We start from the raw sequence: 27,328 nt of genomic DNA on the forward strand, positions 1-27,328 counted from the left end.
GACTGTGAGTGAACGAATGGCTTACTCACTCACTCCCAGGTCCACATCCTCAAACTCGCAGCCCTCCAATTCCCAAACTCCCCGGATTCCCCTCTCTCCAGCCCGTCAGTTCTCTCACCCTTCTTGCTTTCCCTTTTCCCCATCTTGTCTTTCCCCTCCTCCGGCTTCTGGATTCCTAATCAATCAATCAATCATTTAATGTATTGAGTGTTTTCTACGGGCAGAGCATTGTAGTAAGAGCTCGGGAGAGTACGACAGAGTTAGTGATCCCCGCCCTCAGGGAGTTTCCAGTCTAATTCTTCAGGTCCTGAGATCGGCATCAAGTAAAAAGGCCCCAACAGGGAAGGCCGGGCAGGGCAGGGCAGACCAGGGCAGCTTCAGGGAAGCTCAATACCCTGTCAGCCCCAACCAGGCGCAGAGTCTGGTTTTCCCGAGGGGTGTCGGCCTGAACCTGGGAGCCGAGTAGAAGCCCCATCTCCCCTCCGCAACCCAGGCCGGAGACTGGCAGAGCCCTGGCAGCGAGGCGGGCAGCGGACACTCTTCAGCCTGGGGACTCCACACCCCCTGGCCACCCAGTTCCTTCACTTGCCCTGAGGTGGCCCTGGTCCCGGTGAGGGAACGAGGGATCGGGAGGGCCAGGAGGTGACCCGGGCAAGTCGTGGAGCTCCACGGGCTCCAGGCTGGGGGTGGCTCCTCGGTGCTCCCTGGGGTGCCCTGCCAGTCGGAACGAAGCCCTGGAAGGACCACCCTCCTCCCGCCCCTGCCTCCCTCGATGGAGCGTCCCTCTGGATGGAAAGCCCCCGGATGGAACCCCCACCTACGGCCGGACGGAACACCCTGCACTCTGCCCCGGCCCGGCCCAGGACTGCCGCTCCCCTTTACGACCCCGCACCCTCAGGCTGCCCGCCCTCCCACCCGCCGGCCCGCCCGCCCTCGCCTCCCAGATGTCACCATAAAGCCATTTCCGAGGCCGGGGCGTGCGTGAGGCAAACAGCCTGACCCACCGGCTGGCAGCCACGGCCGGGCCCTCCCGGGGCCAACCTCGCCCATGTGACGCAAGGGCCGGGCTTCCTTCCCTCCCGTACTGGGCCCTGGGGGCTGGGCCCCAGACGGGCCCGAATGGGGCTGAAACCCCGACCGGTGCCTAGCCGATGCCCAGCCTGGAGCCTGGGGGCAGGGCCCATAGCTGGCCAAGAGGCAGGGGCAGAAGCACGCAGAAAGCCCCCTCCTCATTGGTGCCCAGCCCCAGCCCCACATCTTCCTCCTCCTCTCCCGGCTTCTGCCCTTCCAGGGCTCAGTAAGGCAGAGGATGGAGACATCTGAGCGGCATGGGCAGGCCTTGGGACCAGACACACACACCCCTCCCCCCCCCCCAATCTCCCCTCTCTCCCAACACAGTGGCCTCCCTCTGAGAGACTGAGATAGATGGGCTGGAATTCAAAACCCAGGACTCCCCTAATCAAGTGATCTCTTCCACTCGTCGTTTATACATTCTAAATTCTTGATTTATATTAACGTCTGCCTCCCCGTCTAGACTGTAAGCTTGTTGTGGATCAGGAAGAGTTTACCACCTCTGTTGTATTGGAGTCTGTATTATGCTGTGCTGTGTACTCTGCACACAGTAAGCGCTCCATAAATACCACTGAGTAACCGATCGATCGATATCCCTGTCCAGAACCGGCACAGCCAGCAGCTCCACTGCCGGACGGTTTGGAGATGAGCGTGACAACCTGGGCCTGAAGGCAGGGGGCTGGACCAGTTAAAATGAATAATAAGAATTGTGGTATTTGTTAAGCACTTACTATATGCCGGGCACTGTACTAAGCGCTGGGGTGGATACAAGCAAGCCAGGTAGGACGCAGTCCCCGTCCCACGTGGGGCTCACCATCTCGCTCCCCATTTTACAGATGAGGGAACTGAGGCCCGGAGAAGTGACGTGACTTGCCCGAGGTCACAGTGCAGACAAGCGGCGGAGCCGGGTTCAGAACCCGTGACCTTCTGACTCCCGGGCCCTTCTGATCACGCTGCTTCCCCAGTTGGTCCCTCCAATTCTGGGATTCCAATACGGCCAACTGACGGGGGGCACATCTCCCTCCCCTCTGCCCCTCCTTTCCTGGCAACCGGCCCAGCTCCGGAGGACGACAGACAACCGCCGCGCCCTGGGCTCCGGACAGAGCTGAACCAACGACCTGGAGAACTCGGGCCTCCGACCCACCCTCCTCTGAGTTATCTGGTTAACCACCTCCGCCGCCGCTGTTTCGAAGGATCTGGTTTGAACCTGAAAGACAAGCCCTTTCCCCCTCCAAAGGCATAGCCCAGAGCAGAGGTCCGGGCATCAAGGGGAAGCCCCGCTCACCCTGACTCGGCCCTCCCTGCACGCGTCCAGAAGGAAGAGGGTCTGGACAGTGCTCTCCCCACTGGTTCTTCCTTTCCAGCCCCCTATTATTCTGTCAGCCGGGGGGGGGGGTGGTCTAGGGGAACCCCAGGGTTCTCAGTGCAAAGGCCACCCACTCTCTTCAAGAGAACAAGCTGCCCTTCCCTCTAGACTGTAAATTCACTGTGGGCAGGGAACGCGTCTTACTAACTCTCTTGTACTCTCCCAGATGCTTACTACAGTGCTCTGCACACAGTAAGTGCTCAATAAATGCCACTGCTTGATTGACTGATAGCGGCTGTGCCGGCAGGAGAGCAGCCGTTCCTCTGGAGAAACACGTCTTCTCACAAGCCCGCAACCTCGGTGTCATCCTTGACTCCGCTCTCTCATTCGCCCCACACATCCAATGCGTCACCAAAACCTGCCGGTCTCACCTTCACAACATCGCCAAGGTCCACCCTTTCTTCTCCATCCAAATTGCTACTACGTTAGTACAGTCACTCAGTCTATCCCAACTGGATTACTGCATCAACGTCCATTCTGATCTCCCAACCTCCTGTCTCTCCCCACTTCAGTCCGTACTTCACTCTGCTGCCTGGATTCTCTTTCTACACAAACACTCTGGGCATGTCACCCCCCTCCTCAAATATCTCCAGTGGTTACCTATCAACCTCCATATCAGACAAATCAAACAAAAACTCCTCACTCTTGGCTTCAAAGCTGTCCATCCCCTCGCCCCTTCCTACCTCACCTCCCTTCTCTCCTTCTCCAGTCCAGCCCGCACACTCCGTTCCTCTGCCGCCGCTCACCTCCTCACTGGGCCTCCTTCTCTCCTGTCCCACCGTCGACCCCTGGCCCACGTCCTACCTCTGGCCTGGAACGCCCTCCCTCCTCACATCCGCCAAACTAATTCTCTTCCTTCCTTCAAAGCCCTACTGAGAGCTCACCTCCTCCAGGAGGCCTTCCAGACTGAGCTCCCCTTTTTCTCCGCTCCTCCTCCCGTCCCCATCGCCCCGACTCCCTCCCTCTGCCCTATCTCCTTCCTCGCCCCACAGCACTTGTGTCTATTTCTACATATTATTCTATTTATTTTATTAATAACGTGTATATATCTATGATTCTATTAATCTATTTTGATGCTATTGATGTCTGTCTACTTGTTTAATTTTGTTGTCTGTCTCCCTCTTCTAGACTATGAGCACGTTGTTGGGCAGGGATCGTCTCTATCTGTTGCCAAATTGTACTTTCCAAGAGCTTAATACAGCGCTCTGCCCAGAGAAGCAGCATGTCTCAGTGGAAAGAGCACGGGCTTTGGAGTCAGAGGTCATGGGTTCAAATCCCGGCTCGGCCACTTGTCAGCTGTGTGATTGTGGGCAAGTCTCTTAACTTCTCTGTGCCTCAGTTACCTCATCTGTAAAATGGGGATGAAGACTGTGAGCCCCACGTGGGACAACCTGATTCCCCTGTGTCTCCCCAGCGCTTAGAACAGTGCTCTGCACATAATAAGCGCTTAACAAATACCAACATTATTATTATTACAGTAAGTGCTCAGTAAATACGCCATAAGACATGAAGTTCCGATGGACATCACTACAGCCCCGACTAGGGGAAAAAGCCTTTTTGAAAAGACCACAGGCCTGGGAGTCAGGGGACCTGAGTTCTACACCTGACTGCCTCATGCCTGCTTTGTGACTTTGGGTAAAACCTTTCACTTTTCTGTGCCTCAATTTCCTCAACTGTAAAATGGGGATTCAAAACCTGTTTTCCCTCCTACTTAGATTGTGAGCCCTATGTGTGGGACAGGGACTGCGTCCAACCTGAATAACTTGTATCTACCCCAGCGCTTAGAACAGTGTTTTTTTTCTTTTGGTTACACATTTATCACGTACCAGGCACTGTACTTTGTGCTGGGGTAGATAAGAGCTATTCAGGTTGGACACGGTCCCTGTCCCTCATGGGACTCGCAGTCTTAATCCCCATTTTACAGATGAGGGAACTGAGGCACAGGGAAGTGAAGCGACTTGCCCAGTGCCCTACAGCAGACAAACGGTGGAGCTGGGATTAGAACCCAGGTCCTTCTGACTCCCAATCTGGTGTTCTATCCACTAGGCCACACTGCTTGATGCATAGTAAGCACTTAACAAATATCCTAAAAACAAAACCCAAAAAACTGGGCATGTGAAATGCTGTGCCGCAACCTTAGGGGGTCCCGGACTATTTCCCAGCCCTTATCCACAATCCCTTGCCATGATCCTGCTAATACTATCGCTGAGCCCTGGACTTAAGCCTGCAACGTGCCCTGGGCTGGTTGGTCTCCTGAGGTAATGTGGCCTAGTGGAAAGAGCAGAAACCCGGGAGTCAGAGGACGTGGGTTCTAATCCCGGCTCTGCCACTTGTCTGCTGTGTGTGAGCTTGGGTAAGTCACTTCACTTCTCTGTGCCTCGGTTTCCGCATCTGTAAAATGGGGATTCAGACGGTGAGTCCTCTATGGGACGGGGGCCGTGTCCAACCCGATTATCTTGTATCTACCCCAGCGTTTAGTACAGTACCTGGCACCCGGAGGTGCCGCTCAAGCAGTCGAATTGTAAACTCCGCAGTGCTTAACAAATTCCACAATTATCATTACTTTTATTACCCCACAAAGCACTACGATTGAAGGCAGCAAGAGCTCACTGGTCGTGTCAGCCCTGAGTCCACAACCCACACCCTGCCTTTCATTCATTCATTCATTCATTCATTCGATCGTATTTATTGAGCGCTTACTGTGTGCAGACCACTGGACTAAACGCTTGGGAAGTACAGTTCGGCCACAGATAGAGACAGTCCCTGCCCACAACGGGCTCACGGTCTAGAAAGGGACAGACATTAAAACAAGTCAACGGGCATCGGTAGTATCATTATAAATAAATTGAATTATAGATATATACACATCATTAATAAAAATTAATAGAATTATAATGATAAATATGTACATCTATACACAAGTGCTGTGGGGCGGGGAGAGCAAAGAGAGCAAGTCGGGGCGATGGGATGGGAAGGGGGAGCCGAGGAAAAGGGGGACTTAGTCTGGGAAGGCCTCCTCTCCCCCTCGTCCCGGTCGGAGGGAAAGCCGAGGTTTGGACAGAGCAGGAGTGAAGAAGGGACTTGGTGACGTGAGGGGAAGAGGAGCCGGGAGTACTGACACCCGGTTCCTTCTCTCCCTTACCATACCTCTCCTCTTAACCCCTTCCTATCATCACACCCTCTCCCCCGCAACCCTCACCCCCACCCGGCCCCAGACCACTCAGTAACCTCTGGGATTCAAAAGTTGGGCTGGGCCCATCTCCTCCTTCCACCACCCTCCCGGTGGTGAAAAGGTTAACGCCCGGACGCTGGAGTGGGGTTCCTGGCTTCCTTCCAGTTTGGCACCCGGAGGAGCTGCTCAAACAGCCGGATTGTAAACTCCGCAGGCGAGAGACGTCTGTTTCCACCAGCGGTGGCGGGGCGGGGGGAAGGCGGGCCCCGCGGAGACTGCGGTTTCAAGTCGGACGCGATGTTGGGGCCGGGGGTGCTGGGGAGGTTGGACGGAGGAGCGGACGGACCCCGCTGGCCTGTCCCGTCGAGGCTCACGATGGAGTTTGGGAGGGCTGGGTCCGCACCCCGGGAACTTGTGAGGGTGAGGAGGGCCGGTCTCGACGGGGTGGGAGGACTGGGAGAGGCTGTGCTGGCCTCTTCTCTCCAGGGGAATCTGTTCCCCACCCCGGGTCAGCAGCATCCCTCGGATCCCTCCTTCCTCCTCTCCCTTCCACATTTCCTCATCTCATTCGATCAATCAGTCGTATTTATTGACCGTTCACTGTGTGCAGAGCAACCTACTAAGCGCTTGGGAGAGTACTCACAGAGCTGGTAGACACGTTTCCTGCCCACAACGAGCTTACAGTCTAATAATAATAATAATGGTATTTGGTAAGCGCTTACTATGCGTCAAAGGGTAGATAAAAGTTAATCAGGTTGGACACGGTCCTTGTCCTACCCGGGACTCACGGTCTTAATCCCCACTGTACAGATGAGGTAACTGAGGCTCGGAGAAGTTAGGTGACTTGTCGAAGGTCACGGAGCAGACACGCGGCGGGGCTGGGGTTAGAACCCAGATCCTTCTGACGAGGGGGCAACCTTGTCTTCTCAGATCCTGAAGTCCCAACCTAGATAAGACCTGGCCCGGCTCCAGGTCCTTCCCTCTGGTAATCCTCCTCCTCTTTTATCTCCGGGCATATTTCGGGACTGTAGCCGGGGGAACCCCGTGGGCCACCTGCCCCCCTCCCGGTGCCCCTGGGAAGGGTACGGTATGGATCGGGCAGACTTTAACTCCCGTCCGTCCTCCCTCCCCTAACAAAAATCATCACCGTGATAACCGTCGAGCCCTTACTCTGGGCTAAGCACTGTACTAACCACTGAGGGAGATACAAGATCATCAAAAGGTTGCACCCAGGCCCTGTCCCATTTGGGTGAGAGATCGGGCACTGAACTGTCATTTTCCAGATGAGGAAACTGAGGCACAGAGAAGCGAAGCGACTTGCCCAAAGTCACACGGCAGGCAAGTGGCAGATCTGGGATTCGAGCCCAGCTCCTCGGACTCCCAGGCCGGCGTCCTCTCATTAGGCCGCGTTCCGTCTTTCTCCGACTTCATCCGGCCTCCTGCGCCCCAGGTCTCGGGAGCCTGGGCTGAACTTTCCTCATCAGATAGGGGTCCGGGATCCCAAGAGGAGCCGAGGGCCCTTGGGAACTAGTGGTCAGGGCCAGCAGCTTCCCCGCCTAGCCCGCGGCCCCCGGGAGCCAAGGGAAGAGGGAGCCGCCGGTGGACAGCAGCCAGTTGGGCTTGGGGGAAGGGTGGATTCTGAACCGAGCTGGAGTGGCCTCTGATCCTCCTCCTCCTCCTCCAACTGACCATGGAGTCCGAGAGAGCCCAAGGTCCAGGGGTTCCGGCTTCCTGCTGGAACTGGATCTTAGGAATCGACTCTCTGAGCTGCCGGAGCCATTCCCGGGAGCTCCGAGCTGGAGAAGGCTGGCCGATGGGATGAGGGGTAGGGGGTGGGAGGGTGGGGCGAAGGTAGGAAGTAGAAGACAAGGGTCCCAGGACAGGGCCAAAGCTTCTATCCCTCCCCGCCCACTGTCCTGGGGGAGGCGGCGGAGCTGGTGTCTCAGGGAGGACATTTTCCAGGCAAATCCAACTGGTTTGGGCAGAACCTGAAGCTTCTCTGCATCTCCCCCTCTCCCACCCCTCTTTCCTTCTCCCTTTCCCAGCCCCCACTCCTCACCCCCGAGGGTCGAAATAGCATCTGAGCTTGTTTGACTATTTCTCGTTTGTCCTCGGACAACTAAAGGAGTAAGCGGGGCGGGGATGGGGACTCTCGGGGGAAGGGAGCTCGGAGGACTCTGTTTTTCTTTCACATGGGTAGGTGGGCGGCTAGACTGGCAGGCTAACGGCTTCCCCTGTCCCCCCTCTTCCACTTCCCCTAGTTACCGGGTTCCCACCACCCTCCCCTCAGAGAAATGCAAATTGCCCCTCTGCACATGCAAAAGAGCTTAAGGAGCCAAGTCCCCCCATGCCCTCCCCCCTCCTTGTGGGGGTGCCCGGCTTCGGAGAGTGAAGGGTGGCAGGGAGGCTTGGAAGGGGGTACCGGGCAGTGCCCGACAACCCCTGCCTCTGCCTGCGGCCAGCCAGATATTTCCACCTGGGGCTCAGTTTCCTCCTCTGTGAAACGGGGACAATCCAACTGTCCGCCTGCAACCTCCTCTCCCTCCTTCTGAGGGTTCAGGGCGGAAAACGTTCAGGGGAGAAAAGAGAGTTACTTCCGCTGTCTACTGAGAAGCAGCGCGGCTTGGTGGGAAGAGTACGGGTTTGGAAGTCAGAGGTCATGGGTTCTAATCCCGTCTCCGTCACTTGTCAGCTGAGTGACTTTGGGCAAGTCACTTCACTTCTCTGTGCCTAAGTTACCTCATCTGGAAAATGGGGATTAAGACTGGAAGCCCCAAGTGGACAACCTGAGAACCTTATATCTATCCCAGCGCTTACATAATAAGCGCTTAACAAATACCATCATCGTTATTATTATTATTACTGCATTGGCCAGTTGGAAGAGTCCCAGTTAGTAAGAACCAGGTGAGGCGGCCCTCTGTCTCCTGGGAAACTGAGGCTTGGGGAGGGGAAGCAGGGAATTACACAGAGCACAGGTGGAGGTGAGCCTTGTGTTCCTTTTTTGATCAATAAATATGGGGTTTATTGGAAACTATTTACAAATGAGTTGTTGCTGTTGCTCTCTGGCCCCTCGCTTTTCCTCCGGCACTTCCTGCCTCTTCTCCAGCGCTTCCTGCCTGCCGTTGGATCTTTCCAAACACGTTAAAGGGCCAAACGTTCCCAACGGAGAAGCTGGAGCCCCGGAGGCCTGGAGTCTCCCAACTCGCTGGGGCTGCCCAGGAAGAACTTGGGGCCTTCTCAGGGAAAGAAGGAACTGGGCTGCGTCACATCGTCTTCCCAAGTCTTCCCCTTGCCTTTTATTCCCACCTAAGGGAGGAGGCTGGTAACACCACCACTCCAGGCCCTTCGCACTCTTATCAATCGTATTTATTGGGCGCTTACTGTGTGCCGAGCACTGTACTAAGCACTTCGGAGAGTGCAACGCAATATTCCCTGCCCACGACGAGCTTACGGTCTTACATCCTCTTTCCTTCCCCCTCTTAGTGGGGTGAAGTTTCCAGGATGAAACCTTGCTCGGAACTCCAGCCCCCATCCAGAGTGCTTGGTACAGGGCTCTGCACATAGGAAGCACTTAAAAAGTACCATTAATTGACTGAGCCATGATCCCCACCAAGCCACCTTAGTACAACCAGCCTGCTCTCACTGATTTCCCAGCACCCGGAGCCATATCATCTGTCAGCTAATTCTAGCACTTGGAAGGTTACTTACAACAATGTTGGTATTTGTTAAGTGCTTACTATGTGCCGCACACTGTTCTAAGCGCTGGGGGAGATACAGGGTCATCAGGTTGTCCCACGTGAGGCTCCCGCTCTAAATGCCCATTTTACAGATGAGGTAACTGAGGCACAGAGAAGTTAAGGGACTCATCCACCTTATCTCCCCTGTACGTGGGTGAACTCAATCCTTTATTTTGACCACTGGAGTTGTAGAAATCTGTATGCTTGTCTCCCCTCCTGAAGTGTAGGCAGATTCATTCAATCACATTTATTGAGCGCTTACTATGTGCAGAGCACTCTACTAAACTCTTATTATGATGGCAGTTGTTAAGCGCTTACTATGTGCCAAGAACTGTTCTAAGCGCTGGGGGGGAGGGATACCAGGTAATCAGGCTGTCCCACGTGGGGCTCACAGTCTTAATCCCCATTTGACAGATGAGGTCACTGAGACCAAGAGAAGTGAAGCGACTTGCCCAAAGTCAGAGAGCTGACAAGTGGCAGGGTCGGGATTAGAACCCATGACCTCCGACTCCCAAGCCCGGGCCCTTTCCCCTGGGCCACACTGCTTCTCATTACTACTCTCTACTACCTTCCCCTACTAGAGTGTAAGCAGGGATCTGGGCATCAGAAGGTCATGGGTTCTAATCCCGCCTCTGCCACCTGAGGCACTTCTCTGTGCCTCAGTTCCCTCATCTGTAAAATGGGGGTTAAGACTGTGAGCCATGTGGGGCGAAGGGACTGTGTCCCACCCAATTATTTCATATCTACCCCAGGACTTAGAACAGTGCCGGGCACATAGTGAGCACTTAACAGATATCATAATTATTATTATTGGAGAAGCAGCATGGCTCAGTGGAAAGAGCATGGGCTTTGGAGTCAGGGCTCATGAGTTCGAATCCCAGCTCTGCCACTTGTCGGCAGTGTGACTGTGGGCAAGTCACTTAACTTCTCTGTGCCTCCGTTTCCTCATCTGTAAAATGGGGATTAAGACTGTGAGCCCCACGTGGGACAACCTGATTCCCCTATGTCTACCCCAGCGCTTAGAACAGTGCTCGGCACATAGTAAGCGCTTAACAAATACCAACATTATTATTATTATTATTAATTCTTTATTCTCTGCTTCTCAAGTGCCTTGTACAGGCCCTCAAATGCTGTGGCTACTATTATTTCCTATAGTATTTATTAAGCGCTTACTATGTACAGAGCACTGTACTCTCCGTGGGAGAGAACACACAGGGGGGAATTTGAGACATGGTCTCTGTCTCTCAGGGGCTCACAATCTATTCTATAACTACATCTGCTGCTATCGTGTAGACCTACTTAATAATAACAGAAGTGGCATTTGATAGGCTCTTCCTGCGTGTACTGAACTAAATGCTGGGGTAGATATTAGGTAATCAGGTCCCACGTGGGACTCATAGACAAAGTAGGAGGGAGAACAACTTATTATCCATCTAATCCCTTCCTTTTATCTTTATTATTTGACTCTAGGCGCTTACTCTTCTATCTGCTTTATGTTTGATTATTTGCTTCCACTCATATTCCCCAGTTAGACCGTAAGCACCTTGAAGATAGGAATCATGTCTTTTTTATCATTATTCTTACTACTAATAATAGTATTTGTTAAGTGTTTACTATGCGCCAGGCACCGTACTAAACTCTGGGGTAGATACAAGATAAGACACAGTCCCTGTCCCGCATGGGGTTCACAGTCTTAATCCCCATTTTACAGATGAGGGAATTGAGGCGGACAGAAGTAAAGTGACTCGCCCAAAGTCACATAGCAACAAGTGACAGAGCCAGGAGTAGAACCCAGTTCCCTGACTCCCAGGCCCACGCTCTTTCCACTAGGCCACGTTGCTGCGTTCAACGCTCCATGCACAAAAGGCACAAAAGGAGGAAATTTCACTGATGCTGTTGATGACCGCATCAAATACCTAGGCTACTTTAAGGGCTTCCCTAGGCCTGATTTTGTGAATTTATTTCAATTTTCGTTTTTGTCTCCTCTCTCTCTCCTCTTTTTCAATTTTCTCCTTCCATTTTGCACCTTAGCCCAGGAAATGGCTTCCTGCTATAGGCCCAATTAAGACCTTCTGGAGCCAGAGAAAATGTTCATCTTGGCAGCAGGGACAGGGGTAAATAAGGAGAACAAAAATCAGACCACTGGGGAAGAGAAAGACAAGAACTGTAGACAGTAAGCTCCTTGTGGGCACAGGTGGCATCTACCCACTCTAATACACTGTCCTTTCCCAAGCACCTGGTCCAGTAAGCACCCAGTAAGCACTTAATAAATACCATGGATTCCTTGACTGAATGGGGGCCTAGGAGGAAGAGGGGCAGGGCAAGAGATATGAGAGAGAATGAGGCGGAGCCAAGGACGGGGGGGGGCGGGGGGGCGAGTGAAGCCTGGCTGGAAGCAGAGAAGGAAAGGGCAGGGGTCTGGGGCTAGGGAGAAGGGCACAGGGCGGGGACGCTGAAGGGCGAGGCGCTAGGGGGACCGGGCAGGGCCGTGAGAAATAGTAATATTAATCGTATTTGTTCAGCGCTATGTGCCAGGCACTGTACCAACCGCTGCGGTGGTTACCAGTAAATCAGGTGGGACACAGTCCCCGCCCCACGTGGGGCTCACAGTCTTAAGCCCCATTTTACAGTTGAGATCATTGAGGCACAGAGAATTTAAGTGATTTGCCCGAGGTCACACAAGCAGCCGGAATTAGAACCCAGGTCCTCCTGACTCCCAGGCCTGGGCTCTACCCACTAGACCACGCTGTTTCTAGGGAAGGGAACGAGGGAAGAGGAGCTGAGGCCCGGGTCTGGTGATACTGTGGAGAGGAGGGCAGAGCCGGGGGGTTCTGGGTATCCTGTTGCTAATGAACATCCTGCAAACGACAAGCCAAGTTGCCCCTCTTCCTTTGGCATTCCCAGTCCGGGCAGAATCCGTAGCCGGCCTGCAGCCGTGACCTCCTCCTGCCGGGCAGTCGGGCCGCCCCGCCTCCTCCCTGGCGGTGCACACCCCTTGGAGGGAGCCGGCCGTGCCAGCCCCACGCAGCTCACCGAACCAGTTCCCAGCCGTCCCCGCGAAGCAGGGGAGCAGCCGCAGGCTTCCAAACTGCCGCTCGGGCCCGGGCGCCCCTCCCTGGCCCTGCTCTTCAGACCCGGGCCCCCCCCCGCCGTCCACCCTAGGGGCCGAGGCAGGTCGGACAATTCCTCCCCGCCTTGGGACTCTGCCCTGAGAGGGTACTGAACGCCCTCTTGGTGCCAACTCGGTTCTACTGTCCTCACCCAAGCGCTTGGCCTGGAACGCCCTCCCTCCTCATATCTGACAGATCATTACTCTCCCCCCCTTCAAAGCCTTGTTGAAGGCCCATCTCCTCCAAGAGGCCTTCCCTGCCTAACCCCTCTTCTAGAGAAGCAGCGTGGCTCAGTGGAAAGAGCACGGGCTTTGGAGTCAGAGGTCATGGGTTCAAATCCCAGCTCGGCCATTTGTCAGCTGTGTGACTTTGGGCAAGTCACTTCACTTCTCGGTGCCTCAGTTCCCTCATCTGTAAAATGAGGAGGAAGACTGTGAGCCCCACGTGGGACAACCTAATTCCCTTGTATCTACCCCAGCGCTTAGAACAGTGCTCGGCACATAGTAAGCGCTTAACAAATCCCAGCATTATTATTATTATTCACCCACTCCCTTCTGCATCGCCCTGACTTGCTCCCTTCATTCGTCCTGGTCCCCGGGCTTGGGAGTCAGAGGTCATGGGTTCTAAACCCGGCTCCGCCACTTGTCTGCTGTGTGACCTTGGGCAAGTCACTTCACTTCTCTGGGCCTCAGTTCCCTCGTCTGTAAAATGGGGATTAAGATCGTGAGCCCCATGTGGGACAACTGATTACCTTGTATCTACACCAGCGCTTAGAACAGTGCTTGGCACATAGTAAGGGCTTAACAAATATCATCATTAATATTATTAAAGTCACAAGTCACAATCCTTGGGTCCACATGGATAAGTGAGGGCTGAGGAAGGGCAGATAAGACTGTACTTTCATTTCAGTGCGGCCTGGTGGATAGAGCACCGGAGTAGACACAAGAATATCAAATCCGACACCTGGGGCTTACAGTCTAAGTAGGAGGAAGGCAGGTATTCAATCATAGATGAGGAAACCGAGGCCCACGGAAGTGACTTAACCAAGGTGGCACAGCAGGTCAAGTGGCGGGGCTGAGATTGGCACCCAGGTGTCCCGAGCTCGGGCTCTTGCGGCTAGGCTTCTCCTAGGGTCGGGGCGCCCACCCGCCTCGGCACCTGGGAGATGGGAAGGGTTGCCATTTCTCCGACAAAACTGCAGAAGCTGAGGCGGCAGAGGGCAAGAGCTGGTCTAGAAAGAGCCAATCAAGTTCCCTTCCTCTCTCCCCTCCCCTTCCACGATTCCATTTTTCCAGGTTGCCTCCCAGCCGACACACGCGCACATATCAAGACTGTCCCTGTGGATCGAAAGCAGGGGTCTGGGGTACTCCGTGTCACCCCACCTCCTCAAGCCCCATTAGGGGGGCCACTCTCCCACTGCCCCAGATCACGGTCCCGTAGTGGCTCCGGTTAGAAAGAGAGGAGAGATGGGGGCCTCTGGGCCTGGAGGGAGAGGGGAACGGGCCTTCCCAAGGTGAGGCCTTGGGGATGAGAAGTTCCTTCCAGGGCAGAGCCCAGCCAGGGAGACCCAGCTGTGCAGGGACCTCTTGACAGATGATTGATTCAGGCCTGTCTTTTCTGTGGGAGTCTGGGGTCCGGGACAACTCCCGCCGGCCCCCGCCCCACCCCAGCTTTCCGATTCCGACTCCTGAGGAATGCGGTTCGCACCCGCTCCCGGGTTGCTGGACAGAGGCTGTGGGGGTTGGGTGGAAGGGAGGGCGGGGATGCCAGGCCTCCCAAACAATTACTTCTCTTCCCCAGTCTTAACCTCATCTTCCTTCCTAAAGGAACACATACACGCACATATGTATATACGTATATAGACATAGATATCAGAAGCAGCGTGGCTCAGTGGAAAGAGCCCGGGCTTGGAAGTCAGAGGTCATGGGTTCTAATCCCAGCTCCGCCGCTTGTCAGCTGTGTGACTGTGGGCAAGTCACTTCACTTCTCTGGGCCTCAGTTACCTCAACTGTAAAACGGGCATTAAGACTGAGAGCCCCACGTGGGACCTGATCACCTTGTATCCTCCCCAGTGCTTAGAACAGCGCTTTGCACATAGTAAGCGCTTAACAAATGCCATCATTATTATTATTATATACATGACATATATCTATATATCCCCCATACCTCAAGCACAGAGGGACCTGGCAAAAAGGGGGAGCCTTCACGCTGATGTGCCAAAGATCACATGTGACGTTGGTCAATGATATTTATTAGAAAAGTGCTTCGCACATAGTAAGTTCATTCATTCAATAGTATCTATTGAGCGCTTACTATGTGCAGAGCACTGTACTAAGCGCTTGGAATGTATAAATCGGCAACACATAGAGACAGTCCCTGCCCACTGACGGGCTTACAGTCTAATCGGGGGAGACGGACAGACAAAAACAATAGCAATAAAACAAAAACAATAGCAAGTGCTTAACAAATACCATTATTATTATTGAGTGCTTACTGTGTGCAGAGCGCTGTACTAAGACTTGGGAGAGTACACTACTACAGTGTAACAGTCACTTAATGTCGCTACGTCTCAGTTACCTCAACTGTAAATAATGGAGATTAAGAGTGTGAGCCCCATGTGGGACGGGGGCTGTGCCTAACCAGACCAGTTTCTATCTAACCCAGCACTTAGAACAGTGCCTGGGACCTACTAAGCGCTTAACAAACACCTTAAAAACAAAAACAGACCAAGAGAGACGTGGCCTGGGTTTTGATTCCCTCCCCTCCTCACAGGCCGTTCGCTCGGGCCCAGTGAGTGATTCACAGTGGGATCGGGGGCTCCCACCCTCACTCAGATTCTGCGGGGGAGTCAGCATCGTCATCATTAAAAATGGGGGCTGCTGGTCTCCAGCCAGAGGAGCTGGACTGAATCCAGGGGCAGTCTGGTAGTAGTAATAGTTGTCATAGTATTTATTATGCACTTACTGTGTGAAGAGCACTGTGCTAAGTGCCGGGGCAGAGTACGCAGACGGGAATTAGACATGGGTCCTCTAATAACTATAATAATAATTATGGTATTTGTTAAACACTTTTTATGTCCCAGGCATTGAACTAAGTGCTGGGGTAGATACAAGCTAATCTGGGTGGACACAGTCCCTGTCCCACATGGGGCTCCCAAGTCTTAATCCCCATTTTCCAGATGAGGGAAATGAGGCCCAGAGAAGCAGAGCGACTTGTCTAAAGTCACAGAGCGGACAAGTGGCAGAGTCAGGATTAGAACCCATGACCTTCTAACTCTCAGGCCCGTATTCTATCTGTTACTCCAGGGGCTCACAGTCTGGCCCTTTCCAACCCCAGCAGGGCCCATCCTCCTCCTCTATCCACCCAGGGAAGACCCAGCATGTCCTTACTCAAACGATAATAATAATATTAACAGTGATAATGACGACTGCCATATCTGCTAAGTTTTTACTCTGTGTCTCAACTGTACTAAGCACCGAGGCAAATACAACATAATCCGGTTGGACCCAGTCCCTGACCCACATGGGGCTCACAGTCGGAGCAGGGGGGAGAACGGGTAATGAGTCCCCATTTTACAGATGAGGAAACTGAGCCCCAGAGAGGTGAAGTGGCTTGCCAAGTTCACACGGCAGACTTGTTTTGGAGCACTAAATCCTGTCGGTCCCACCTTCACGTCGCCACTAAAATCCGCCTTTTTCCTCTCCATCCAAACTGCTTCCATATCGATACAGTCCCTCACCCTATCCCACCTGGATTACTGCGTCAGCCTCCTTGCTGACCTCTCAGCCTCCTGTCTCTCCCCACTCCGGTCCATACTCTACTCTGCTGCCTGGATCATTATTCTACAAAAAACCTTTCAGGACATGCTTCCCCACTCCTCAAAAAACTCCAGCGGTTGCCCAAGTACCGCATCAAACAAAAACTCACCAGTGACTGCAAAGCCCTCAATCCCCTTGCCCCTCCTACCTCACCTCGCTACTCACCTACAACAAGCCAGCCCACACGCTTCGCTCCTCCAGTGCCAGCTTTTTCACCGTGCCTCGAGCTCATCTCTCTCGCCACCAACCCCTTGCCCATGTCCAGCTTTTGACCTGAAAGGCCCTCCCTCCTCAAATCCCATCGACGATTACTCTCCCCGCCTTCAAAGCGGTAGTGAAGACACATCTCCTCTCCTCCTTCCCTAAGCCCCTCTTTCCTCTTCTCCCACTCCGTGGCTCGGGGGAAAGAGCCCGGGCTTGGGAGTCGGAGGTCATGGGTTCTAACACCAGCGCTGCCACTTGTCAGCTGTGTGACTGTAGGCAAGTCACTTCACTTCTCTGTGCCTCAGTTCCCTCCTCTGGAAAATGGGGATGAAGACTGTGAACCTCACGAGGGACAACCCGATGACCCTGTATCTATCCCAGCACTTAGAGTAGCGTAAGCCCGTCAAAGGGCAGGGACTGTCTCTATCTGTTACCGATTTGTACATTCCAAGCACTTAGTACAGTGCTCTGCACATAGTAAGCGCTCAATGAATACTACTGAATGAATGAATGCTCTGCACATAGTAAACGCTTAACAAATACCAACATTATTATTATTATCATCATCCTTACTCCCCTTGTTCTTCCTGGTTCCCAGCTCCACAGCACTTACATACATATCTGTCATTTAATTATTTATATCGACGTCTCCTCCTCTAAACTGTAAGCTCGTTGTGGGCAAGGAATGTGTCTGTTTATTGTTGTATTGAACTGTCCCAAGCCCTTAGTAAAGTGCTCTGCACCCAGTAGGCACTCAATAAATACAACTGAACGAACGAGCGACGGAACGAATGAGATCGGAACCCATCTCCACTTACTCCCACCCTGGGCTCCTTCCAAGATGCAGTTTCCCTTATCTCCGGATCCTCCTTCCCTCCTCCCCTCTGTCCTCTGCCCCAAGGGCCGGCTTCAGGTGAGCGGGAGAGTGATGAAGGAGACGCCTCCCGGCAGCCATCGGAGAGGGCAGCTGCAGCAGAAAGCGCCCAGGCTCCCTCAGCTCAAGTTGGAAACGGCTCGTGGCCCAACAGGGCCTTAGCGCTACAGAGAAACGTTCACATTTTGGGGGTTCGGGCAGACTTCCACCTGATGTTACTTCATCACCTCACTGCACTGTGGGCCCGCAGCACCAAGTGATGACATCCCAGAGAATCGGAGCGGGTAGAAAAGTGTCCTCTTCAAGATAGCCAAATGTCTGACTTCTCCCCCAGTGGCTGGAGTCAGGAGGCAGTTGCCAGGCAGGACCTAAGAGAGAGCCCTAAGGGAACTGATTAATAATAATAATAATAATGGTATTTAAGTGCTTACTGTGTGTCAAGCACTGTTCTAAGCACCAGGGTAGAGACAAGGTAATCAGGTTGTCCAGTGTCGGGCTCCCCATTTTCCAGATGAGGTAACTGAGGCACAGAGTAATAATGGTGGTATTTGGTAAGCACTTACTATGTTCTGAGTGTTAGGGGGATACAAGATGATCAGGTTGCCCCACGTGCGGCTCAGAATTTTTAATCCCCATCTATCAGATGAGGTAACTGAGGCCCAGAGTGGTTAAGTTAGAGAAGCAGCGTGGCTCAGCGGAAAGAGCACGGGTTTAGGAGTCAGAGGTCATGGGTTCTAATCCCGGCTCCGCCACTTGTCAGCTGTGCGACTTTGGGTAAGTCACAACTTCTCTGTGCCTCAGTTACCTCATCTGGAAAATGGGGATTAAGACTGCGAACCCCGCATGGGACCTGATTACCCTGTATCTACCCCAGCTCTCACAACAGTGCTCAGCACACAGTAAGCGCTTAACAAATACCAACATCATTATTATTAAGTGACTTGCCCAAAGTCACACAGCCGGGATTAGAGCCACGACCTCTGACTCCCAAGCCCGGGCTCGTTCCGCCAAGCCACGCTGCTTCCACCCCATTAGGGGAGAGTGTTAGGGGACTTGGATAGGGAAAAGCTCTCAGGGACCCGGCTAAGGGGGAGCACTAAGGGACCTGAGTAAGGGAGAGATTTAGGACACCGGGCTAAGGGAGAGCACTAGGGGACCCGGCTAAGGGAGATAATCAGGGCACCTGGAAAAGGAAGATCACCGAGGGACCGGAGCAGCAGAGCCCTGGGGGGCCCGGGTAAGGGGGAGCATTAAGGCACCTGGATAGGGGAGAGCACTAGGGGACCTGGTTAAGGGAGAGCACAAGGGAATCTAGCTAAGGAAGAGTTCGAAGGGACCTGGTTAAGACAGAGCCCTAGGGGACCTGGATAAAGTAGAGCGCTAGGGGACCTGCCTAAGAGAGAGCTTGCCTAAGGAAGAGCACAAGGGAACAAACACGTTGTGGACGGGGATTGTCTCTCTCTATTGCTGCATTGTGCTTTTCCACGGCGCTTAGTACAGTGCTCTGCACACAGTAAGCACTCAATAACTACGACTGACTGAAGGAACAAGTGAAGGGAACCTGGCTAAGGAAGAGCACTAAGGGACCTAAGATAGAGCCCCAGGGGACCGGGTTAAGGGAGAACATTAGGGAATTAGCACGAGGAGCAGCGTGGCTCAGTGGAAAGAGCCTGGGCTTGGGAGTCAGAGGTCGTGGCTTCTAATCCCGGCTCCGCCGCTTGTCAGCTGTGTGACCTCGGGCAGATCACTCGACTTCTCTGTGCCTCGGTTACTTCATCTGTAAAATGGGATGGACTGTGAGCCCTACGTGGGCCAACCTGATTACCTTGTATCTACCCCAGTGCTTAGAACAGTGCTTGACACATAGTAAGCGCTTAGCAGATACCAACATTATTAGGGAACCTGACCGTGGGGGCGAGCTTGCCGGGGGCCTGGAGAAATCAGAATGAAGACCCATCGCCCAGCCCGCACCCCGAGAGCCGCCTTCGTCCCAGGTGGCCTCAGTCTCGAAAGCAGGGTAGCGCCAGGTGAGAGCAGAAACCAGCTGGCGAAGACTTCCTCCTCCTCCTCGCCACCCCATTGTTCTCGGTGTGAGTGAGTGGGGCCGCGGAGGGTGGGGGGACGGGAGACAGAGGCACCGGAAGCCAGGCCACTCGCGGCCTGGCCCGGAGAACACCGTTCCGAGTCACAGAGGGACGAGGTCTCGCGATCGGGGGCGATTATCGAGCGCTTACTGCGTGCGGAGCGCTCTGCTAAGCGCTTGAGAGAGCACGATGTAACAGAACCGGTAGACACATTCCCCGCCCACGACGGGCCCGGGAGCCGGAGGGCCTCGGTGTTCGTTTCGGCTCTGCCGCTTGCCTGCTGCGCGATCTTGGGCAAGTCGCTTGTCTGGGCCTCGGTTTCCTCATCCGTAAAATGGGGATTCAATAGCCGTTCTCCTTCCCCCTCGGCCGGTGAGCCCCACGTGGGACAGGGCTGGGTCCGATCTGACTGAATTGTACCTATCCCAGTGGCTAGCATATAGTAAGCACTTACCAAAGACCGCGATTATTCTTCTTGTCGGAGGGGTGCCGGGTGGGCCGGGGCAGGAGGGGACAGCGCTTGATCCGCTGGGGCGGCGGGGGGCACCGGGAAGGGGCCTCGCCGGGCCGACCTTCCTCCCGCCACATGAGGGTCAGGGAGCGGGGTGGGAATTCATTCGATAGCATTTATTGAGCGCTTACTATGTGCAGAGCTCTGTACTAAGCGCTCGGAATGGACAAATCCGTGACAGAGACGGTCCCTGATGAGGGGAGGCCGCGCGGGACGGACGTCTCTCGAGGCGGGGAGAGAACGTCGAGGCCCGAGGAGAGGGGGCCCGCATCCCCGGCTTCCCTGAGCCCGGTTGGCTCCGTGGTGGCCCCCGCTGCGGCCCGGGAGCCCTGGGGGGCTGCTGGCACCGGGAGGGGCCCCGTAAGATGCCGGCGCGCCGCACGGGAGACCCGAGTCGCGCCCTCCCCCAGGCCGGGCCGCGGCCCCGTGGCCTGCCCCGGCCCGCGTCACGCTGCCCCGTGGGAATGACCGGGGTGAGGAGCCGCCATCCGATCTGCTCTCCTGTGCCCCGGTGACTTCGTGACAGGTTACAGCCCTAAAGACAAACAGATTCTGTCAAACAAATAACCGTTGGGTGCCGGGGCGGAGGGGGGGCCGGGGCAGGCGGGCGGACGAGCGAGCAGGTTGGAGTGGCTGGGAGAGCCCGGGCGGTGGGGTGAGGGGTGGGGGGGGGCTCCATTTCCCTACACAGAATAAACAGCTGCAGGCACCTGGAGCAGGATGTAGCTCTGCAACCGTGGCCCGGGGGGCACGGGGGCGAGAGGGGTGGGGGGTGTGGAGGGAAGGTCGGGGGGTTGGTAAGCGCTCATTCATCCAGAAGCGCTCCACCCTGGGGTCCCAGAACCCAGCCCCCACTTCTCCCACTCTGGCCAGGGGTGGGAAAGGAGGCCGGGCCCCTCCCCTCCAGCGTCGGAGGCTCCCGTCTCAACCCGGGTGGCCGGGACCTGGGTTCTAATCGCAGCTCTTCCACACATCGACCCACCCCGACCCACGGTTACTGAGTGACATCAGTCCTGGCCCACCCCCACGCCAAAAGGTCGGTGCCCCGGGTACTGCCCTGGCGATGCTCCTGACCCGGCCTTCCTCCCGAGGACCGGGCGGACGGCGGGACTCCTCCGATTCCCGTGGCCCCGGGAGCCCGGTGGGCCCGGCCCCGGGCCGGCCATCATCCGTCTTCAGAGTACGTTTTGGGAGAAGGGGGCCTAGGTGGGCACCTGGAAGCGAAGGCCAGACAGGAGAAGCAGCACGGTGCAGTGATGCGAACACAAGCCTGGGAGTCGGAAGGTCATGGGTTCTGATCACGGCTCCGCCACTCGTCTGCTGCGTGACCTTGGGCAAGTCGCTTCGCTTCTCTGCGCCTCAGTTACCTCATCTGGAAAATGGGGATTGAGACTGTGAGCCCCATGTGGGGCCAGGGACTGCATCCGACCCGATTTGCTTGAATCCATCCCACCGCTCAGTACAGTGCCTGGCGTGTAGTAAGGGCTTAACAAATACCATCATTATTATTATTAGGAGATTCCAGGCCTGACTGTCCCTCCTGTGCTTAGGAGCTTTGGGGCAGCCAACGGCATTCTCTGGGCCTCAGTCCCCTCTATGAGATGGGAGACAAAATTTTGGCTCTCATCCTTTTTCCCACCCTCCCGGGCCCAGGGTGAGCATCGCCGAAACAGTGGAAGTGAGGGGAAGTGCTTTGTGGGCTGGGGAAGGGAGGCCCGTTGGCATCCTTGGGACTCTCCTTCTGAAGACGGGAACTGGCCTCCTTGCCGGCAAAGGCTGAAAATGAGAAGGTGAGAAAGAGAGAGAGAGAAGGTCCTGGGGAAGGGACTGGGTTCCCGGCCCTGCTTCCCAACGAGAAGCTAGTGGCTTCGTTCCTGGGGCCTCGGGTCCCCCGTTCCCCCCCGGGCCCCGAGCGAGAAGGACCCCGGACCCGTTGGGAAGAACCCGGCCCGGCTCCGGGGCCCGGGAATAAGTTCGATGCCCAGTTCAATGAGACTCAGCAACTGGCGATGGTATGTGGTTTTTCCGTGTTAATTTAATCATCATCATACAAATATTCATTTATACAGTAAGGAAAAGCTTCCTCGTTTCACCTCTGCCCAGGCACAATGAGGCCACACCCCGCCATCCCGTTCCCTCCACAAGCATCTCGCTCCCAGGAGAGGAAACAATGGGCCGCAGCGGGGGCCGAGGCACGGGCCCCACCTCCGCCCGGCTCCGCGCTCATCCAGGAAAACAAAGGAAAGCCAGGCGCGGGACGGCGAGCATTTCTGGGCTACCCGGAGGCCCCTGCCCGTCCCGGGCCCGGGTCCAGGGCAGCGAGCCGCCCTTAGCTCCCCGGGTGCCTCCCCACACCGCCCGCCCCCCTGGGAGCCCTGCCCCGCTCCCCCTCTTGCCGGCTAGCTGCCTGAGCCCGGGCAGATTCTCCCCTGAGCAACCACGCGGACCGAGACCCCTTCCGGTTCTGAGCGGCAGCTGCCGCTGCCTGAGAAAAAGGTCTCGAAATTCAACTTCCTTTTATTCCCCACGAGAAACACACACACGCGCACACACGCTTCACACACAGCGACTCCCAAACCGATCCAGGGCCTCGACCCCGAGAGCGGACGTTCGAGGAGGAAGGTACCCCCGGGGGCTTCTGCCGACTCTGCAGGCCCACACGGGGCTCCCCGCCGTCAGCCGTGGCCGCCGCGGCCCAGAGCTAAGCCACGGGAGCCCGGCGGAGGAGGCCCGAGGGCCACGCACCTGTCTTTATCCCGTCGGGAACTCGTGCCGAGAGGCCACCGGCGCCTTCCTCCCGGCACGCCCGCACCTCTCTCTCCAGCGCCGCTAGGAGACGGTCTCCGCAAAGGTGCGGAGACCCACGGGGACGGTCCGTCCTCGGGACGGCGCCCCGGCCCCGCGCCGGGCCTTCTTTCCGACCCCAACTGGGCCTGCGGTCTGAACGGGGGATGGGGCCGGCATCCCTCGGTGGTGGGGGGGTGGGGGGGACGGAGGACGGGAAGCAGAGACGACGAGACCGCCGGGGCGAGCCGGGAAGCGGGGGGGTGGGGTGGGGAGGGAGAGGGAAGACGAGCGGGTCTCCCGGCCGAGTCCGCCCACGTGGCCCGGGGACTCCCGGCGGCAGAGGGGCCCGGGGCCGTCCGCAGCAGGCCGAACCTCCCTCCTCGAGGGGCGTTCTGCTGGCTTGCCGATTTTCCACGGGGGCACGGACCACCCGAAGGTCACTCCCTTCCGAGGGAACGAGGCACTCGGCGTGTGCATAGAAAATGGCTACTCCAGCCCAAACTCAACCTTCCCAACCGGCTGTCGGCACCCGTTTACGACCAGGTCGGCTCCCGGCATTCCCTAGACCCCACCCCAAGCCCGCCTAAAAGCTGTTCCTTCAGCGAAGGTCTCTCCTTCGGAGAGGCTCGAGACCGGACGTGACGGGGGGTGGAGGAGAACGGATTATCGGAACTCGAGACGTCCGAGGGACGGAAAGAGCCCGAACCGTCACCCGCGCCCTCACGCGTCCCGGGTGCCCATCCCGTCCGGCAACGTGGGAAAGGCGGCAGCCGCCGCACCGACTCGCTCCTCAGAGGCAAAAACCTCGCCCTCCCGGGCCTTCCCTCTCGGCCGGTGCCTCCCGCGCTGCTCCTCGTTCGACTCCGTGCGGTTCGAGGGCCGGGGAGGGTGACGGGGGGGGGCGGGGGGTGGGGGGAGGGGGACGTTGCATATTCTTTTATCTTTGGCAGACAGCTGTCGGAGCCTGGATCGAACTTTCCAGGGAGACGGTTCCCTCCCACCCTGTCCCTCCCGAAGCCCGGCGCCGGGGGCGACGCGTGAACTTCGCGGCTACCGCGGAGCCTTCGGAGGACGCGAGAAGGTGTCGTTATTGCTCCACTTGAAGCCAGCAGCTTCGGCTCATCTCTGGCGGGCCCCTCTCCCCCCGGCCCGGAGGGAGCACCGCCGCCTTTCCGGACAGGCCTCAGAAGGCAGGAAGTCCATTACTTCTGATCCCGTTCGGGCGGTGGAGGCAGCAGCCTGGCTTCTGCCTGCTGGCTCCTAGCCCATCCCGAGGGAAGACTTGAGGGAAACACGGGGCAGGAGACCCAATGGAAAACAAAGGAACACATGATATCTTAAAACGCTACACGCTAGCTGGTGAAGTACACCTAGGAAAAGTTCATTTCTTCGGATCACAAGACTCCCTGTATAAGCACAAACAGGCACGCGCGCGCACACACACACACACGATTTTTCACTAGGGTCAGGTAAAGTCCTCCCTGCTACTGGGAGGAAATGCTCGAGAAGCCCTAGATTGCATTTACCTCACTGACAGCGTTTCCCTAGAGCAAGATCGACCTAGGAAAAAAAAAAAAAAGCAAATTTTATTTCTGATTGGAGATGCATTCGTCTAGGTGGGTGCGAGGGAGAGCCAGATCCAACGGGAACCTCTGCCTCTTCAACTCCGTCCCAAGAAAAGCCCCTTCTCCTGGGGATCCGGAGAAATCCGGCCTTGGGAGAGGTTTCTGGAGATGTGGAGTCGGGGGGGCGATCGTAAAGTCCCGGAGGGCAGAGAGGGCCGTCTACCAACTCTACCGTGCTCTCCCAAGCGCTTAATGCAGTGTCCCGTCCACCGAAAGCACTCAATAAATACCAGTGATCGATCGAGAGGGAGTCCAATTCGAAGGCCAAAGGGGAAAATCAACTGGAGGTTAAAAAAGAGAGGGGGAGAAGGAGAAGGGAGGAGAAAAAGGAGAGCATCAAAGGTCAATAACTAAACAACCGATGCACTAAAACCATCTCAGACTAGGGGCTGCTCTAACTTCACGTGAAACGGCAGACGAGCAATGACACACAGAACCCCCGGACCCACAGTGCCTGCCTTCTCCCTGCACCGGCTCCAGAGCCGGCCAGCACGACCGCCGCTGTGCTGCGTACAAATGCCCGCTGTCCCTTAGTTTTTAAAAAAGAAAGGGAAAAAACTCCCCCCGCAAAATGAACATTTCCTCAAAACTACAACTTCTCTGTAGGCAAAATAAGGTTTCTGTTTTTTCTTTTTTGTCTTAAAAAGATGGCTTTTCTCTTTTCCTAGTTAAACTCTTTCTGTCCCCAGACTACCGAATTTCTTGTGAGACTAACACCTAAAAAAACAAAAACAAAAAGAAAAGAAAAGAAAACTGTGGCTGTGTGGATATCTTCTCTGTAGCTTAGAACAGCACTCCGGCAATTCAGCATTCACACATGCATACTGAGTTTGCTTGAAACTGGTCTGTTTCGTTTCCTCCTCTTCTTTTTCCAGGATGTCCACGCTGGGCCGTCTGGAATCCAGAAAAGCCCCTTCCCCTCCCCCCAGAGCCAGTCCTCTGTTCACGTCTCTTCTCGACGATACCCGTTTTAAGACTGTCCGAAGGGATAAGGGCCGTGGAACCCCTGGAAGAAAGTTGGAGATAATCAGTGATTTACGTTTTCCAAACGGGCAAAACACATCTTCTGACAGACACCGGACACTTGGGCACCCTCGGACGAACCGACCAGCCGTGGCCACGTCCTTTCCTCCGTTTCCTCCCGTTCCGTAGCGACACGATTACGGAGGCCTGCGACCGCTCTGAGTCGGAATTCCGGATCTCGTCCAGACCCCGACTCCTCTTGACCCTGCCCCCCCCCGCTGGGACCTTGGTGCTTTTTCCTTCCCCGGCCTCACCTCTAGACCGTAAGCTAAAGCGCTTAGGACAGTGCTCTGCACAAAGTAAGCGCTCAATAAATAGGACTGTCTGACGGTCTGCTCCCCGTGGGTAGGGAGTGTATCTGTCGTATTGTTAGATTGCACTCTCCCAAACGGTTAGTACAGCGCTCCGTACGCGGTAAGCGTTCGATGAATATGGCTGCTCGTTAGCGTTTCCTGCTGCCTAGCCCCATCATTCAATCAAATGTACCTATTGAGAGGTCGCTGTGAGCAGAGCACTGTACTAAACGCTCGGGAGAGTGCGATACAACAGAAATAACGGGCACGTTCCCTGCCCGTAGCGAGCATGCGGAAACCCACCCCTTGGCTTCCCCAACGGACTTTTCCTCTACGAGCAAGAGGCCAAACCGACTCCAGAGGCAGTTGCGGGGAACCGGTCAAGAGGTCAGGGTCCACTGTTTCCCTGCCCCCTGCCTGATGTGGCCAGAGAAGCATCACGGTCTAGCGGATAGAGCACAGGCCTGCGAGTCACAAGGCCCTGGGTTCTAATCCCGCTCCGGCACTTGTCTGCTGTGTGATCTCGGGCAAGTCACCTCACTTCTCTGAGTCTCGGTTCCCTCATCTGTAAAATGGGGAAGGAGACTACGAGGCCCATGTGGGACAGGGACTGAGTCCGACCCGATTACCTTGTAAACTACCTCAGGGCTTAGAACAGAACTATGCCTGGCACATAGTAAGCGCTTAACAAATACCATAAAATATAAAATAAATAAGAAAACAGTTCAATGAGGTTGGCAATAGTCTCCAGGATACTGAAAGCTGAGGTTTCTGTCGAGCGCTTGCGAGCAGCAGAAATCTTCAGGGATAGATGTTCTGGCCCCCGACAGAGGATTTTTTTATTATCAAATGCCGAGTCATTTAATAATAATAATAATAATGTTGGCATTTGTTAAGCGCTTACTATGTGCAGAGCACTGTTCTAAGCGCTGGGGTAGACACAGGGGAATCGGGTTGTCCCACGTGGGGCTCACAGTCTTAATCCCCATTTTCCAGATGCGGTAACTGAGGCACAGAGAAGTGAAGTGACGTGCCACAGTCACACAGCTGACAAGTGGCAGAGCTGGGATTCACACTCATGACCTCTGACTCCAAAGCCCATGCTCTTTCCACTGAGCCACGCTGCTTCTCTTCATTTCCACTTCAGAGCGACTCTATGGATATATTTTCTCCAGAACATCCTGCCTTCTGCCATAATCCGTAACCTTTCTTCCATTATCGTTGTTATGGTCTCTATCCGTCCAGCTGCCGGTCTGCTCTTTTCCTGGCATTAGTGCCTTCTCCATAGAATTAGTCCTCCTGATTACGTGTCCAAAACACGCTAATCTACGTCGAGTCACTTGGCCTTCGGTTATTAAACCATCTATTCGGAACTAAGGTCGGGGGGCCCTTTCTCAGAAGCCTAGGTGTAACTCTGAGGTCAGTAGCCTCGTTGGATGGGCTGGATAGATTTTTTAAGCCCGAGGGTCACGCCTACTAGCAACTTTACAGATCATGCCTCAGCCTGGTAGCCAAATCAATCGTAATTCTTGAGAACCTACTGTGCGCAGAGCACTGTACGAAGCGCTTGGGAGAGTACAAACCAAGAGAATTGGCAGACGCGTTCCTGGCCCACGAATACCTTAGAGCCTAGAGGACTAGCCGAAGAGCGTA

General features: G+C 55.4%; 1 protein-coding gene across 3 annotated transcripts in view; it reads right to left on the reverse strand.

Moving 5' to 3' along the window:
- Positions 1-24,094: 24,094 nt before the first annotated feature.
- Positions 24,095-27,328, reverse strand: part of ILRUN (inflammation and lipid regulator with UBA-like and NBR1-like domains) — a 94,049-nt gene continuing 90,815 nt past the window's right edge. For all 3 annotated transcript variants that reach the window (XM_029068375.2, XM_029068377.2, XM_029068378.2), the window contains one exon: positions 24,095-25,365. In XM_029068375.2, coding sequence (XP_028924208.1) covers positions 25,330-25,365 — 36 coding nt within the window. In that variant the 3' untranslated portion in view covers positions 24,095-25,329. The remainder of the gene's footprint in view (positions 25,366-27,328) is intronic.

Source organism: Ornithorhynchus anatinus, chromosome 7 (assembly GCF_004115215.2).
Source record: "Ornithorhynchus anatinus isolate Pmale09 chromosome 7, mOrnAna1.pri.v4, whole genome shotgun sequence".
Classification (NCBI taxonomy): Eukaryota; Metazoa; Chordata; class Mammalia; order Monotremata; family Ornithorhynchidae; genus Ornithorhynchus; species Ornithorhynchus anatinus.